The following is a 14,684-nucleotide window of genomic DNA, read 5'->3' as shown; positions in this document are numbered from 1 at the left end:
TGTCCGGCCCCAGAAGGGCAGCGGGGCCGCGCACCGGGCGGGTTTCGGTGCCCGGGGCGGTGCCAGGCAGTGCCAGGCGGGCACGGGGAAGTGTTGCGGTCCGGTGGAGACAAAGAGCGGAGGAACACGGAAATTCCCTTCTGGAGAAGGCGTGAAAAGGTGCCAAGCAGGGCAGGAGGGGGTTCCTGCAGCTGACAACCAGGTTCCCGAACAAGAAGCAATTTTTTGGCTGAACAGGGAAGGACGGGAGATGGGGAAGCGCTGCCCCCTCAGTGTCCGTGAAGCTTTATTGGCCAAACCCGTGCTTTGGGTGCTTTCCAGCGCAGGGAATGCACCTTCCCCTGGGCTGCGGTGAATGCACATTCCCCTGGGCTGCAGGGAATGCACCTTCCCCTGCAGGACCCCGCCCGGGGGGCTCAGGGCACCACGTTCCACCATTTGAAGGCGAGGGGCTTGCGGCGCACGTTGGTGCCGCAGTGCACGTCCCCCGACAGCACGTGGTAGGAGAAGAAATCGTCGATGAAGGTGCAGGAGAGGCCGAGCGGCTCCAGCAGCTCCCGCACGCGCTGCTCCAGGCAGCAGCGCCCGCCCACCACGGGCCCGAAGGGCTTGGGGATGCCCAGGTGCCGGCCCAGCACCAGCATGTTCACCTGCAGCAGGCGGGCATTCGGCACCGAGCGGGGCTGAGGGTGGGGTGGGGGTCGGGCAGGGTTGTGGGGTCGGGGTCTCACCATGTCCGGGAACAGCGCGTCGGCGCGGGAGTTCGTCAGGATGAAGAGCTGCGGGATGTCCACGATGTCCTGCTCACTCAGCCCCAGCTCCTGCTTCAGCAGGTCGCGGTTCCAGTCGATGCAGCGCTACGGGAAGGAGCTGGAACTGCCACTCCGGCCCTCCAAATCCCGCCCATGGACCTGCGGCATCCTGCCTGGATCCCACCCCGTCCGCGGGAACAACCTCCCTCCTCATCCCATCACAACTTCCCACCCCATCCCAACCTCCCACCGCCCCATCCCATCCCATCCCTGATCCCATCCCATCCCATCCCATCCCATCCCATCCCTGATCCCATCCCTGATCCCATCCCATCCTCTCTTTCACTTCAGCTGCCACCTCTGTGCCCCTTGGGGCATCTCCTTCTCCTCGCCCACTCCGGCCATTCCCCAGGACCCCAGACCCCGCCCCCGCCCCCAGGGATCCCCCTGGGCTGGAGGGGTGGGAATCCCCCGGATCAGGGATCCCCACCCACCTGCACGTGTCGGTTGTCACTGCGCAGGGACTCGTCTGCCAGGATCTCATCGATGCTTTTCTTCTCAGCGCCCTTCAGCCCTGGGGACAGCGAGGAACAGCGAGGGACATGAGGGACAGCGGGGGACATGAGGGACAGCCGGGGACAGCGGGGTGGACACTGGGATGGGCAGTGGGGATGGGCAGCGGGAAGGGACAGCAGGAATTCTGTCCCCAGGGATGTCCCCAGCCCCTCTCACCGATGAACTGCGTGGCCTCTCCGTGGCCCTGCTGCTGCTTCTCCTTGAAGAGTTTGTAGCAGGCGTTGGGACTGGCCAGGAGCAGCCGGAATCCCTGCGGGACAGAGCCCGGGGGTCACCCCTGGCTGTGGGGGGATAAAACACCCCAGAGTCCAACTGGCAGGCACCAAGGGATCCCAAACCCAGCCCTGGGGCCATGGGATGCCCATGAAGATCCCAAACCCAGCCCTGAGGCCATGGGATGCCCATGGAGATCCCAAACCCAGCCGTGGGGCCATGGGATGCCCATGGAGATCCCAAGCCCAGCCCCTGGGCCGTCCCAAAGGAGCTCCATCCTCCAGAGCCCCCAGAAGCACAAACAGCTGGAAAAGGGGATTTTTGGGGTGTTGCCAAGAGCCCTGAGGAGGCTCCGGGGTCGGCACCTTCCTGTCGAGGGCAGGGACGAAGGTGAGGAACTCGTCCACGTGGCCCACGCTGAGCCACTCGGAGTAAACCTCGAGCGGCGCCTGCACCTTCTGCGCGAAGAGGAAATCCCGCACGGCGCGGCACATCCTGCGGCCCGACGCCCTGCGGGGACACGGACGGGGTGGCACAGGGAGGGGACAGGGAGGGGGACGGGATGGAGATGGGACAGGGACGGGACAGGGATGGGACAGGGACGGGAATAGGGAGAAGGGACAGGGATGGGGAGAGGGACAGGGACGGGGAGGGGACGGGGACGGGGTGGGGTGGGACAGGGAGGGGACGGGGAGGGGACAGGGACGGGGTGGAGATGGGACATGATAGGACAGGGAGGGGACACGGAGGGGGATGGGGAGAGGCACAGGGATGGGGATGGGACAGGGATGGGGACAGGCTGGTGGGCACCGCTGCCCAGCACATTGTTCCCTGGCACAGAAACTGTTCCCTGGCACAGAAACTGTTCCCCGGCACACACCCCGCTCCCCTTCCCCAAAATTCACTTCTCCCAAAATTCAATCCCTTCCCCAAAATTCAGCCCCGAACAGCACCAAAAATATAATTTTTTTTCCTGGGAACAGGCTGGAAATGGCCCGAGGTACATTACAGATATTCACATATTTAAATACATATAATCACATAAATGATAGATTGTTCTACCTTAATATAGATTTATCTGCCTAATAACCCAATTATGTATCATTATGTCCGTTCTATATTAATATATCCCTCTGTTGTATAGAAAGTGCATTCATATATGCACGTTGTATAAATATATATTGCTAAATCCCTGTATTATATAAATATATCAATATAAATGTGTTATTAGTCCCTATATTATAAAAATATATATTACTAAATATATAAATATATATTACTAAATTCCTACATTATATAAATATATAATACTGAATCCCTATCTTATATAAATCTCTATTACTAGATCCCTATATTATATAAATATATAAATATATCTCCCTGTATTTTGGATAACTCCATCGATATATCCCTATTTATATATAAAGTGCATTAATATATACATGTTATATAAATATATAATACTAAATCCCTACTCTATATAAATTTATATTACAAGATCCCTATATCATATAAATATATGAACGTATCTCCCTGTGTTTTGGATAACCCCATCGATTTATCCCCATATTTTTCCCAAGGACATCCCAGGCCGAGTATATCCATAGGGATTGGATGCCCTGTTCTGCTTTGGGCTGAGCTCTTCCCATCCCTGCGATTCCCAAATCCCGAATTTTCTCAGCCAGACTCGGCTGGGGAAGACGTTAATTAAATTCCCGATAATGAGGGATAATGACGGCCCCAGTGGGGCTGGGAAATCCCATTTCCCTGCGTCTGGAAGCAGCGCCAGCCCCCGGCTGGGACCCGTCGGTTTTTGGGCTCAGAGCAGGCGGGATTGGGTGCGGGAGTTGTTTTTTCCAGGATAACGCGCTCCTTTGTGCAGGGTTTCTGCAGGGAGCTTTGTTCCCGCGGGGCTGCCAAGCACCGCCTGCCCTGGGCACAACAATCCCCGGTTATTCGGCATTTCACCCTTTCCTGGATCCCCCTAAAAGAACAAATCCAAGCGCGGGATTGGGCAAAGAAGGGAGGGGGGAAAAAACCGGGAAACGGGTTTTGTGAGGGTCGGAGGAGCAGCCGGGAGGTTCGCCAGTAAAATCTGGGGTGTGGTGGGGTCGGGCCCCGGAGTTTTTAATCCGAAGGTTCCCGAGGGGGTTCCGGGGGCTGCGGGGCCTCACCAGGGCAGGGGGCTGCCGATGAGGATGCGCCCCAGCGGGTACTCCTTGCCCCGCACCGTCACCGGCGGGCTCACGTCCAGGTTCCCGAAGGAGTCCAGGCTGCTCACGCTATTCCCGGGGGGCTCCCGGGTCACGTAGCCAAAATCCGGGCCCTGGAGAAAGGGGGAAGAGATGCCAAGGACCTCCCGTGTGCGGATTTTTGTGGGGGGAAAGGGGGGGTTTCAATGCAAGGACACACCAGGATCTTCTTAAAAGCAAAATCCTTCAGGCCTCTGTTCCTGGGGGAGTCGAAGACCACGGGGAAGGTTTTGTGTGGAGCTTCCACGTAGCCAAACTCCAGCTCATCCTGCGGGAAGGAGAGGAGGAGGAGGAAGACTCTGGAGGGTGATAGGAATCTCCACCAGGGATGTGGGGAGGGTGGGGCAGGAAATAGGGCGAGCCTGGCAAAACCCAGCCCAAACGAGCAGGGAGGCTACTGCCCAGCCCCACGGGGTGACACCGCAGCCACGGTGTCCCCCTGGCACTGGGACTCTCCTGCCCGGCCCCACCGGGTCCCCTTTTCAATGGGGTCCCTTCCTACAACGAGGTCACTCTCGACGTGTCCCTTGGGTCTCTCTTCCAAAGCACCGATGGGGACACTTCTGCAAAAGGGACCCCCTTGCAATGTCCCACAGTGTCCCTTTTGCAATGGCGACCTTTTGCAATGTCCCACAGTGTCCCTTTTGCAATGGGGACCCTTTGCAATGTCCCATGGTATCCCTTTTGCAATGGGGTCCCTTTTGCAATGGGGTCCCTTTGCAATATGCCACAGGGTCCCTTTTGCAGTGTCCCCCCAGGGTCCCCTCCCTCACTGGGGTCCCCCTGGCAGTGGGTCCCTCCTGGCCAGCCCCACGAGGTCCCTGTCCCGGTGCCCCCCCCGCGTGTCCCTGGTGCCAGCCCGGGCTCCCTGGGAATTGTCCCCATCCGTGCCACCGTTCCTTGCGTCTCAGTCCCCGTTCCCTGCTCCATCCCCTGGCATTCCAGGCGCTGCCCAAGCCAAGGGTGACTCTCCTGTGCCCGGGGGTGCGGACCTGGATCCAGCGGTCGCTGCGCGTGTCCTGCTCCGAGCACACGGTCAGTTTGCAGCCGGCTTTGCTCAGCAGCACCCGCAGCCCCGCCAGGAAAGCTTCGTTGGAATCCGAGCCCTGCTTGATGCTGGGGGGACATGGGGGGACGGGGCTGCGAGGGGGATCACGGGAGGCCCCCAAAACCCCGAGCCTGCACCTCACTCCTCATTCCTGAACACCCTGGGCAAGGTCTCCGTGTGGGATTGGACCTGGAGAGGGAACTGCAGCCTTTGTCCTTATGATTTAAACACCCTGGACAACATTTCTGCATGGAATTGGACCTGGAAAAGGCCCTCCAGCGTTTTTCCTCGGAATCTAAATGCCCTGGGTAGCATTCCTGAATGGGTTTGAACCTGGCGAGGGAGCTCCAGCCTTTGTGGGAATTGACCTGGAGAGGGAACTGCAAGCCTTTTTCCTCGGAATCTAAATGCCCTGGGCAGCATTCCTGCATGGGAATTGACCTGGAGAGGGAACTGCAGCCTTTCTCCTTGGGATGGAAATGATTCCCACAGCGCCAGCTGGCTCCCTTCCCAGTCGGGAATGCCTACGTCTGGTTGCCCTACGGCCCCACAGGAGGGGTCGGGAACTCCTCCCTGGAGAGTCCCCCAGGGCAGGACATGGCGGGGATATCCCTCCTACCTGCAGACAAACACCTCCAGCGGCTGCTGGGTGTTGGGCGTCATGATCCAGGGCGCCACGCGGAACACCACGGTGTCCGTGAAGATCGGCGTGCCCGGCGAGTCCTGATGGAGCCAAAACGGAGTTTGGGACCTCCACCACGGGGGGTTTGTTGGAGGGCGGGGGTGCCCGACCCCCCGTACCTTATGGGGCACCTCCAGCAGGCTGGCGCTGAAGGACACGAGGCCGCTGAAGCCCCTGTCGGGGAACGCCAGCCCCTCCACGTAGAAGGTGCTGTCCCCGTGGCCAGCGTGCTCCAGCACATAGGAGAGCTTGTCCGGCCCCAGCACGGGCTTGTAGTGCTGGGGGGCATCACCACCTGGAGAACCCGGGGTTCCCACTCCAAAATCAGCAGCCTGGAGAACCCCGGGTTCCCACTCCAGATTCCCATCCCAAAATCAGCAGCCTGGAGAACACCGGGTTCCCACTCCAGATTCCCACCCCGAGTTCAGGAGCCTGCAGAACCCCGGATTCCCACCGCCTGCCCACAGGGGACACAGCAGCAGCAGCAGGAGCTGGCTGGTGCCCAGGGGTGGCAGAGGAGCCACCTCCTCCTCTTCCTCCTGCTCCCTGGGGAACACGCCTGGTCTTCCCGGGATGCAGAGGGCTCCGTCCCCTCGGGTCCAGCCCTTTCAAGGTGCGCGGCTCCGGCTGAGGATCTAATGACACCCTTGGCTCCCCGGACCTGATTTTCGGCGCAGAGCTGCCGGGGATCCAACCGTTCAAAGGCGAAGGGCGCTGCCCAACGGGATGGGCTGCTTGGCTGCTTGGATCCCTGCCCGAGCCAAAACAGTGCCGGGAGCCACGTGGGGGTTCCCGCGCCACGGGGATCCCAAAATTCCAGCAGCCTCTTGGGAGCCTTCTCCCCCTTGATTTCCCCATATAGCCCCAGAAGAGCTTTGGGGGTAAAAGGGTGATTGCAGCAAATAGGGGCGCCCCAATGAACAAAAGCCGTGGGGCTGGGGCCACACGGGGGTTTTGGGGACAGAGGCACTCACGGACGGCGTGGAAAACCCGCACTTTGTCAGCGTCGCTCTCGGGGACGTGCAGCACCACCGGGTACTCGGCGAAGACGGCGCTGGGTCCCTGCGCCCGCAGCAGCATCACTGACATATCCTGGAGGTCTGCGGGACACGGGGGACACGGAGGGAGGGGGTGGCAGCGGGGAAGCCCCAGGGAGCCCCTCGGGGTCCCAGCCCACCTGCCGGAGTCCGTATGTCGGCCTGGCCGCTGTCCGTGCCCCCCGCGCCGGGGCTGTCCCGGTCACAGTTCACCAGCAGCACCGCCCCCTGCCCGTCCGGGCCCCACCTCCACTCGGCCTGCAGGGTGAGGGACAGGAGCAGGATTGTCCCATCCCATCCCCACACTGGGAGGAGAATCCAGCCACGCCACGAGGGGACACCAGCATCACTCCAAACCACCCCATTCCCAACAGCAGCTCCAAACTGCCCCATTCCCAACTGCAGCTCCAAATCACCCCATTCCCATTGCAGCTCTAAACCACCCCATTCCCAAAGGGAGCTTCAAACCGCCCCATTCCCAAAGGGAGCTTCAAACCGCCCCATTCCCAAAGACAGCTCCAAACCACCCCATTCCCAAAGACAGCTCCAAACCACCCCATTCCCAATGGCTCCTCCACCCCATTCCCATTGCAGCTCCAAAGTGCCCCATTCCCATAGGCAGCTCCCATCAGGGCTTGCATGGACTGTTCCAAGATTTTATCTCCCAATGAGGCTGGAAGTGCCTCCAGCCTGGCCTGGACACAGCTGCAGCGTTTCTGGAAGCTCAGCCCATCTTGATAGCCAATTTGCACTGCCAGTCGGGCTGTGGTTAATTAGCCTGGCTGGGCTGTGGTTAATTAGCCTGACCTAAGCACCTTGGCACATACAGATGTGTGGCCAAAGGGGGAAATCCCCTGCTGTTTGCACAACTCAGTCAGCAGCACCTTTGGGGCCCAGAAAAAGAAAAAGAAAAAGAAAAAAGGGAAGGGAAAAGGGAAAGGAAAAGGGAAGGAAAAAGGAAGAAGAAGGGAAGGGAAAAGAGAAGGGAAAAGAGAAGGGAAAAGGAAGAAGAAGGGAAGGAAAAAGAGAAGAAAAAGCTGGGAGTTTTCTCCTCCAGAATCCTCAGGGCCTGGCTGGAGCCGCAGGAGGTTTTGACTTGGAATAGGAAAATAAATCCTTTTCCTCCTCAATGAGTAGGCTGAGGGTGTCCTGGTCTTTATGCAGACACCACCCAGGTGCCTGTCCCTCCTGGAGATGTTCCAGGAAGAGGCTGGTGATGGATCCACCCTCCCAGGGCCTCTCCTCACCTTGTCCTTGCCCTTGCTCTTCACCTGGCCGCTCCTGCTCCAGTCCACATCCAGGGACACCTCTGGAACAGCGAGAGGGGAGTAAGCCATGGGCAGGGGACAGCTCTGGGTGTCATTCTGGGCTCATCCTTGGCACTGTGACCCCACACCAACCCATCTCATCCCCCCAAAGCTGCTCCAGGGCCAGTGATTCCAACAAAGCAGGAGAAGAAAATCCCAGTGCCCTGCCACGACTTTCCCTCTTTGATCTCCAGCTGTCTCCTCTCCTTTTGGTTCCCCCTAGCAGCGACATCCCCACTTCATGGCCAGTTTTACTTTTCATAGCATTTTTTGCATTTTCATGGCAGATTGTTTTCATGACCTTTTATGTTTTCATGGCAGATTTTACGTTTTCACCAATTTCTCATTGACTGTCCTGTCCTACACTAAGCCAAAACATGCTGATGGAGGCACAAAAACTTTTCACTGTGGTTAAGCAAACACCCAAATAGTTCCTAGGAAATCTGAGTAGGATTTCCACTCACAGAGCTCTTGTCTCAAATTTCTGCTGCAGAGATTTACCAGTGACCTCATCCAAACCCCACCTCAATCCTAACCCAAAAACTCCTCCGGATGGGATACACAAGGTGTGGAAAACACAGGGATGGAGGCAGAGACTGTTCTCCTTGGGGCAGAGAGGACGGCGCGGAAAAGCTGGGAACTGGAAATCTAACCAAGAAAAGAACATTTGGAAGGCAAAACCCCTGTGGCCAGTGGTGGCCCCAGTTGGCTCCAGCGGGGGACGTGGGAAACCTTCAGCCTCTCCAGGGGCAATTTTGGGAGGTGTGGACTCAGCTCGAGGACGCAGGTCTGACTGTCATGTGAACGCTTCAGAAAATCCCAAATTTAGGGGTAATTAATCCATCCAAGTGGAGGCTTCTGCACCCAGACCGGTTGTCTAGACTCCCTTTGTAGTCAGCAGGGGAGAGCAGGCATTTGGAGGGAATGATTCACCTCACCCCAAACTCCTGAAATAGGTCAGGCACCGCTTGGTGCCGATCCCTTGCCCCTCGCCGCTGCGGAGCAGGCACTGGGTGAGATCTCCCTGGATCCTCTTGTCCCCGAGGAGCCACCTCAGCAGGCCCAGGAGGATGCTCTGGGTGGGGACACGGCCCAGCCTCCGTCTCTGCCACGCCATATAAGGCGGCGTTTAATTAATCGCGTTTTAATTATTTCCCTCTGGCTCGTCAGCATCGGTGAACACCCAAACCTTTATTGCCTGTGGCCCCCGAGGAATTCCAGCCTCATGGATCCAGGCAGATCCCAAGAGAGCAGGGATTCCTGGAGCCTCTGCAGGCACCTACCCACACAGGTGAGGTACAGCCAAGCCACCGCCAGCTCGCGGCCCTCGCGGTCGTAGTAGGAGATCTTCACCTGCAGAGACCCCACTGTGACCCACACCCCATGGGCTGGAGACCCCCCCTGTGAGCCACACCCCATGGGAGGGATGGAGACCCCCACTGTGAGCCACACCCCATGGGCTGGAGACCCCCACTGTGAGCCACACCCCATGGGAGGGATGGAGACCCCCACTGTGAGCCACACCCCATGGGCTGGAGACCCCCACTGTGAACCACACCCCATGGGAGGGATGAAGACCCCCCCCTGTGAGCCACACCCCATGGGCTGGAGACCCCCACTGTGAACCACACCCCATGGGAGGGATGGAGACCCCCACTGTGACCCACACCCCATGGGCTGGAGACCCCCACTGTGAACCACACCCCATGGGAGGGATGAAGACCCCCCCCTGTGAGCCACACCCCATGGGAGAGATGGAGACCCCCACTGTGACCCACACCCCATGGGATGGATGGAGACCCCCACTGTGACCCACACCCCATGGGCTGGAGACCCCCACTGTGACCCACACCCCATGGGAGGGATGGAGACCCCCACTGTGAGCCACACCCAATGGGAGGGATGGAGACCCCCACTGTGAGCTGCACCCCATGGGAGGGATGGAGACCCCCACTGTGACCCACACCCCATGGGAGGGATGGAGACCCCCACTGTGAGCCACACCCCATGGGAGGGATGGAGACCCCCACTGTGAGCCACACCCCATGGACTGGAGACCCCCCCTGTGAGCCACACCCCATGGGAGGGATGGAGACCCCCACTGTGACCCACACCCCATGGGCTGGAGACCCCCACTGTGACCCACACCCCATGGGAGGGATGGAGACCCCCACTGTGAACCACACCCCATGGGAGGGATGGAGACCCCCACTGTGAACCACACCCCATGGTGTGCTGGGATCTCCTTCCCCACACCATGACTGTGACCCCACACCATGACCTACACCCCACAGGCTGGATGGAGACCCCCACATCCCACAAGCTGGATGGGTCTCGATCCCCCCACTGTGACCTACACCCCACGGGCTAGAGGGATTCCACTCTGCACTCCCAGGATCCCAGAAGGAGCTGGGAAGGGCACCACAAGGATCTAGCCCCTGCCTGCCCACCCAGCCAGGCACCAGCAGATTCATCCCAGCCGTTGTCCATGAATCACAGTTCATTGGAACCCTCTGTGCCAACTCCAGCACAAAATCAGGCAGGGAAAAAGCCAAACTTGGGATATTTTTTGCTGAATTTTGCAACTGCCGTGATGTCACCATTAGGTCACCAAGTGGGACCTTCTCCTTCTGGGTTTCATTTCTCGTCTGTGCCAATTATAAAACTCTTCTCAACCTCCCTGGTGTCAGCGTTACTCAGAAATCCTCGAGTTTCCCAGGAAATCTGGCTTATTTTCCCCAATTTGGGCACTGGAGCAGCACCTGACCTGGTTGTCATCGACGGTCCTGCTGGTGACATCAATGGTCACCACCACCTCGATGTCGGGGTCCAGGGGCCAGCGGGAGTCCAGGGTGGGCTTTGTGGTGGGGCTGTGGATCATGTGCACCGTCACCGCCGGCGTGGCGTGCACGTCAAAGGACGCGGCACCTCTCGGGGTGGACCTGGAACGGAGCAGCCTTGGGTCAGAGACCCGAATCCGGAGTTAAACCCAGCCACGGCTGGGCGGGAAGGGCCCCGAGACCATCCCTGGGTGATGAAATGTCGCTGGAGTTCCACACCGGGATCTCGGCGGTGGCGTTGAGCAAGCCCAGCTGCCGCTGCAGCTCCGGCACGTCCGGCGCTCATCCCACATCCAACCTCCAAATTCCCACAACTTCAGCCCCGTGACAAAAGCCCAACTGGGGAAGGAAATGGTTTCCACGCCAGCTACGCATGGAGCTGGGTGCTGTGGGAGCATCCCGTGATCGCAGGGATGCCGGGGCTGGAGCCAGCCTGGATCCGCGCACGCACGCCCGGCTCCGTGACATCCCGAGGAGCCTTTGAAGTACTGCTCCCTGCTCATTACAGCCCCGGCAGCTCGACCTGCTCCCGCCTCCCCCGGCTGCGTCCCAGGGGGAGCCAGGTGGGAATTTCAGCAGCCAGAACATAAAAAACCCAACATCAAAACCCCGCCGCGGCAGGAATTTATCCCTGGTGTTGCTCTTGGCGCGGTGTCCCCGTGCCTGCAGCAGCTCCTGGGGAGATGGAGGCATTCCCTGGGCTTGGCATCCCCACCCGGAACACCCCGCAAAGCCCTGGATCCGGGGAACACCAGGATTCCAGTATCCACATTTGGGATCCCAATGTCCTCAGATCCCAGATTTGGGATCCCACTGTCCCCAGATCCCAGATTTGGGATCCCAGCCCTCAGATTTGGGGCTCTTTGCCATGGGTTTGTGGTGCTCCCACCTCACAGCGCTGCCCAATTCCCAATGAGCTCCACGTTCTGCCCCAAACAGCCCAAAATTGATGCATGCATCATTAAATTACCCCCAGCTGGTGCTCCCCAGGAATAAAATGATCCCATTTTTAGCTGGAAGAGCTTCCATCATCTGCTGTTTGGGACCACAGCTCAAATTTTTTACCAAGAAGCCAAGCTACCCCATCTGGGGGCTCTGGCTCCATGTTTAAATAGGGCTGAGACAGCTCTGAGTCCAAAAGCAAAAAACCTGCAGATAATGGATTTTCTACATTCCTGTCTGAATGAGGGGGAAATGAGGCTGCTTTAGGGCAGCCAAAGCTCTTGGAGGGGACGATGGCACATCCTGGCCCAGCTCCAGAGCTCCATCCCAATAATTGCCCGGATGCGATGCCGACCGGCCAGGCCTGCGTTCTCTGTCATTATAAATGTGATTTATTAAATAATGACACTGTGACAGCAGGGCAGGGACAGCCGCCTATCTGCCCAGTAAAGCCACCCCATATTTAATTCTGGAAAAATCCCTTTTCCTGACGCTGCCCTTGCATGGCTGCCGCTGGATTTTTTCTGCCTGAGCCACACATTTTATTCCTCTTCCCATTTTAGCTCCAAGTTGCTCGTCTTGAATTGCTCTTGCCCAATGTTTTCAAAGCCAGAAATAGACCCGGGCTTAGCCAGGGTGTGCTTGGGCTTTGACTCCAAAGCATCCTGGTCTGGATCCGTTGTGACACCTCGAGCCAACATCCCACCTTTGGATGAGCTCCCTGTGGGGCATCATCCCCAAAAATGAGCTCCCTGTGGGATATCATCCCCAAAAACAGAATCTGGGGGTGAAGTCCCTATGGGACATCATCCTCTAAAACACACACAGTGGGACATCATCCCCTAAAACAGACCTTGGGGTGAGTTCCCTATAGGACACCATCCCCTAAAGCAGATCTTGCATGAGCTCCCCATGGGCATCATCCCCTCAAGCACACCCAGAGGGAACTGCCTCTCCAAACTTGGGTGAACTCCTGACAAGCTCCGAGTCCCTCACCACCCATTTCTCCTCCAAACCCATCTCAAATCCCAGCAGCTCTATGGAAAACACTGGGATGCCCTGATCCTGAGCAAACCCATCCCAGACCCTGACAGCTCTGTGGAGAACACTGAGATGCTCCAATCCTGAGCAAACCCATCCCAGCCCCTGGCAGCTCTGTGGAATGCCCTGGGATGCTCCAATGCCAGGCAAACCCATCCCAGACCCTGACAGCTCTGTGGAGAACACAGAAATGCTGCAATCCTGAGCAAACCCATCCCAAATCCTGGCAGCTCCATGGAAAACACCAAGATGCTCCAATGCCAGGCAAACCCATCCCAAATCCCAGCAGCTCCATGGAACTGGGGAAAAGAAAGAGGCTGGAACCGGGAGAAAGAGGCTGGGACTGGGGAAAGGCTCTGGGATGGAGGAACCAAAGAGGCTGGGGCTGGGGAAGAGAGGCTGGGATCGCGGAAGGAGAGCTCCCTGTCCCGATGCCAGGCCCTACCGGCGCGTGTCCAGGAAGACCTCGGTGCCCAGCACGCAGACGCCGCGGGCAGCGCGGCTGGTGGACATGGGCACGACGTGACGCGGGGCCATGGCGAGCCGGGCACGGCATGGGCAGGGAGCTCCGCCGGCTGTGCGGGGAAACCAGCAGGACTGGATTAAAAGGCTCGGGAAGGTAACTCCTCCTTCCCGGGATGACGGGGTTCGGCCAGGGGACCCTGGTTCCACCTCCAGCCCGAGATGGAGGTGATAGGGCAGCCCCAGGGCGGCTCCAGGGGGACACGAGGTGACAGCCAGCCCTGCTGGATGCTCCTCTGTGGTGGTTTGGGGTTTATTCCCCTCTTTCTGTTCCTTGCCAGCTCCATCTCAAAGCCCACGGTTCATGCATTAAACATCCCCGCTCCCCCGGCAGCGCAGGGTGGTTGTTTGGGGTTATTACAGTGCTGTCATTAGAACCGGGCATTTTCTTTAAAACACCCCAAATTTTCCAGCCGGCCTCTCTCGGCGCGGGTGAGTCACAGCCCCGGCTGCAGCAGCTGGGCCATGCCTGAATACAGCTGAACAAAAGGAAATGTTTGCTCAGGTCGGTCCTTCCCATCCCAACCATCCCAGGAGGAGGACGGGGCAGGGAGAACTGGTTATGGGGCAGGCAGGGAAGGGGAAAATACCAACAGCCAACAACCAGAGGCCTCCCGAGGAAATTCAAATTCCTCTGTGTCTCGCAGGGACCTCAAGAGTCAGGGGAGTGGAGGGTTTTCAGGTCGAGATCCCACGGGAAAGATCCCCTTTGCTGGAAGGTGCCAGTCCCGCAGATACCATCGATCTCTGGGCCGTCCCATCCCAGAGGATCCCTGCCCGCCAGAGGGAAACCCTCTGGAGAGAGAGGGACTCCCTGCCTGCAGGGAGCAGCTCCAGAGTGTCCCTGTGCCACACAGCTCATCCCAGGGATGGAGGGGGAGCTCCAGAGTGTCCCTGTGCCACACAGCTCATCCCAGGGATGGAGGGGGAGCTCCAGAGTGTCCCTGTGCCACACAGCTCATCCCAGGGATGGAGGGGGAGCTCCAGAGTGCCCCTGTGCCACACAGCTCATCCCAGAGAACAGAGGGAGCAGCTCCAGAGTGTCCCTGTGCCACACAGCTCATCCCAGAGAACAGAGAGAGCAGCTCCAGAGTGTCCCTGTGCCACACAGCTCATCCCAGGGATGGAGGGGGCAGCTCCAGAGTGTCCCTGTGCCACACAGCTCATCCCAAGAAATGGGGTGGGATATATTTGGGATAAGGATGGGATGTGTTTGGGACAGAGAGTGGGAAGGGCGGGATGTGTTTGGGACAGGGAATGGGAAGGGCAGGATGTGTTTGGGATAGAGAATGGGAAGGAGAGGCTGGGAAGGGCCAAACCCCTGTGGGGAGCAGCAGGAAAAGGCCCAGGGGAGCTGGGCAGGGCTCAGAGAGCCGGAGCCATCACTGCACCGAGCTGCACGCCCTCAGCTGCGGGAGCAGGGAACTCCCTGTGGGATTGAACTGCTGGGATGAGCCCAGCCAGGATCCAGA

General features: G+C 58.7%; 1 protein-coding gene across 2 annotated transcripts; it reads right to left on the bottom strand.

Moving 5' to 3' along the window:
- Positions 1-334: 334 nt before the first annotated feature.
- LOC306811926 (protein-arginine deiminase type-1-like) lies at positions 335-13,252 on the bottom strand. Of its 2 annotated transcripts, none has more exons than XM_079326053.1 (16): positions 13,136-13,252; positions 10,635-10,809; positions 9,151-9,220; positions 7,808-7,869; positions 6,701-6,818; positions 6,498-6,623; positions 5,643-5,818; positions 5,461-5,564; positions 4,786-4,909; positions 3,954-4,061; positions 3,716-3,867; positions 1,907-2,051; positions 1,485-1,578; positions 1,247-1,326; positions 732-857; positions 335-650 (listed from the first exon to the last, which is right to left on the bottom strand). In XM_079326053.1, the coding sequence occupies exons 1-16, from the start codon at positions 13,225-13,227 to the stop codon at positions 417-419; spliced, it is 1,986 nt and encodes a 661-aa protein (XP_079182179.1). In that variant the 5' UTR covers positions 13,228-13,252; the 3' UTR covers positions 335-416. The 2 variants fall into 2 exon arrangements, with proteins under 2 accessions (XP_079182179.1, XP_079182180.1); XM_079326054.1 differs by having other exon boundaries at positions 10,635-10,737; positions 13,136-13,250.
- Between the last annotated feature and the right edge of the window lie 1,432 nt (positions 13,253-14,684).

This window comes from Erithacus rubecula (assembly GCF_903797595.1).
Source record: "Erithacus rubecula genome assembly, chromosome: 24".
NCBI classification, from domain to species: Eukaryota; Metazoa; Chordata; class Aves; order Passeriformes; family Muscicapidae; genus Erithacus; species Erithacus rubecula.
This window is presented reverse-complemented; position numbering and strand designations above follow the sequence as displayed.

Excerpts from the sequence above, each read along its gene's own strand:
- LOC306811926 (XM_079326053.1), bottom strand. The coding sequence starts at position 13,227 with ATGGCCCCGCGTCACGTCGTGCCCATGTCCACCAGCCGCGCTGCCCGC. Across the intron at positions 6,624-6,700 it reads CGACATACGGACTCCGGCAG|ACCTCCAGGATATGTCAGTG; the intron begins GTGGGCTGGGAC and ends CGTGTCCCGCAG. Across the intron at positions 1,579-1,906 it reads TCCCTGCCCTCGACAGGAAG|GGATTCCGGCTGCTCCTGGC; the intron begins GTGCCGACCCCG and ends TCTGTCCCGCAG.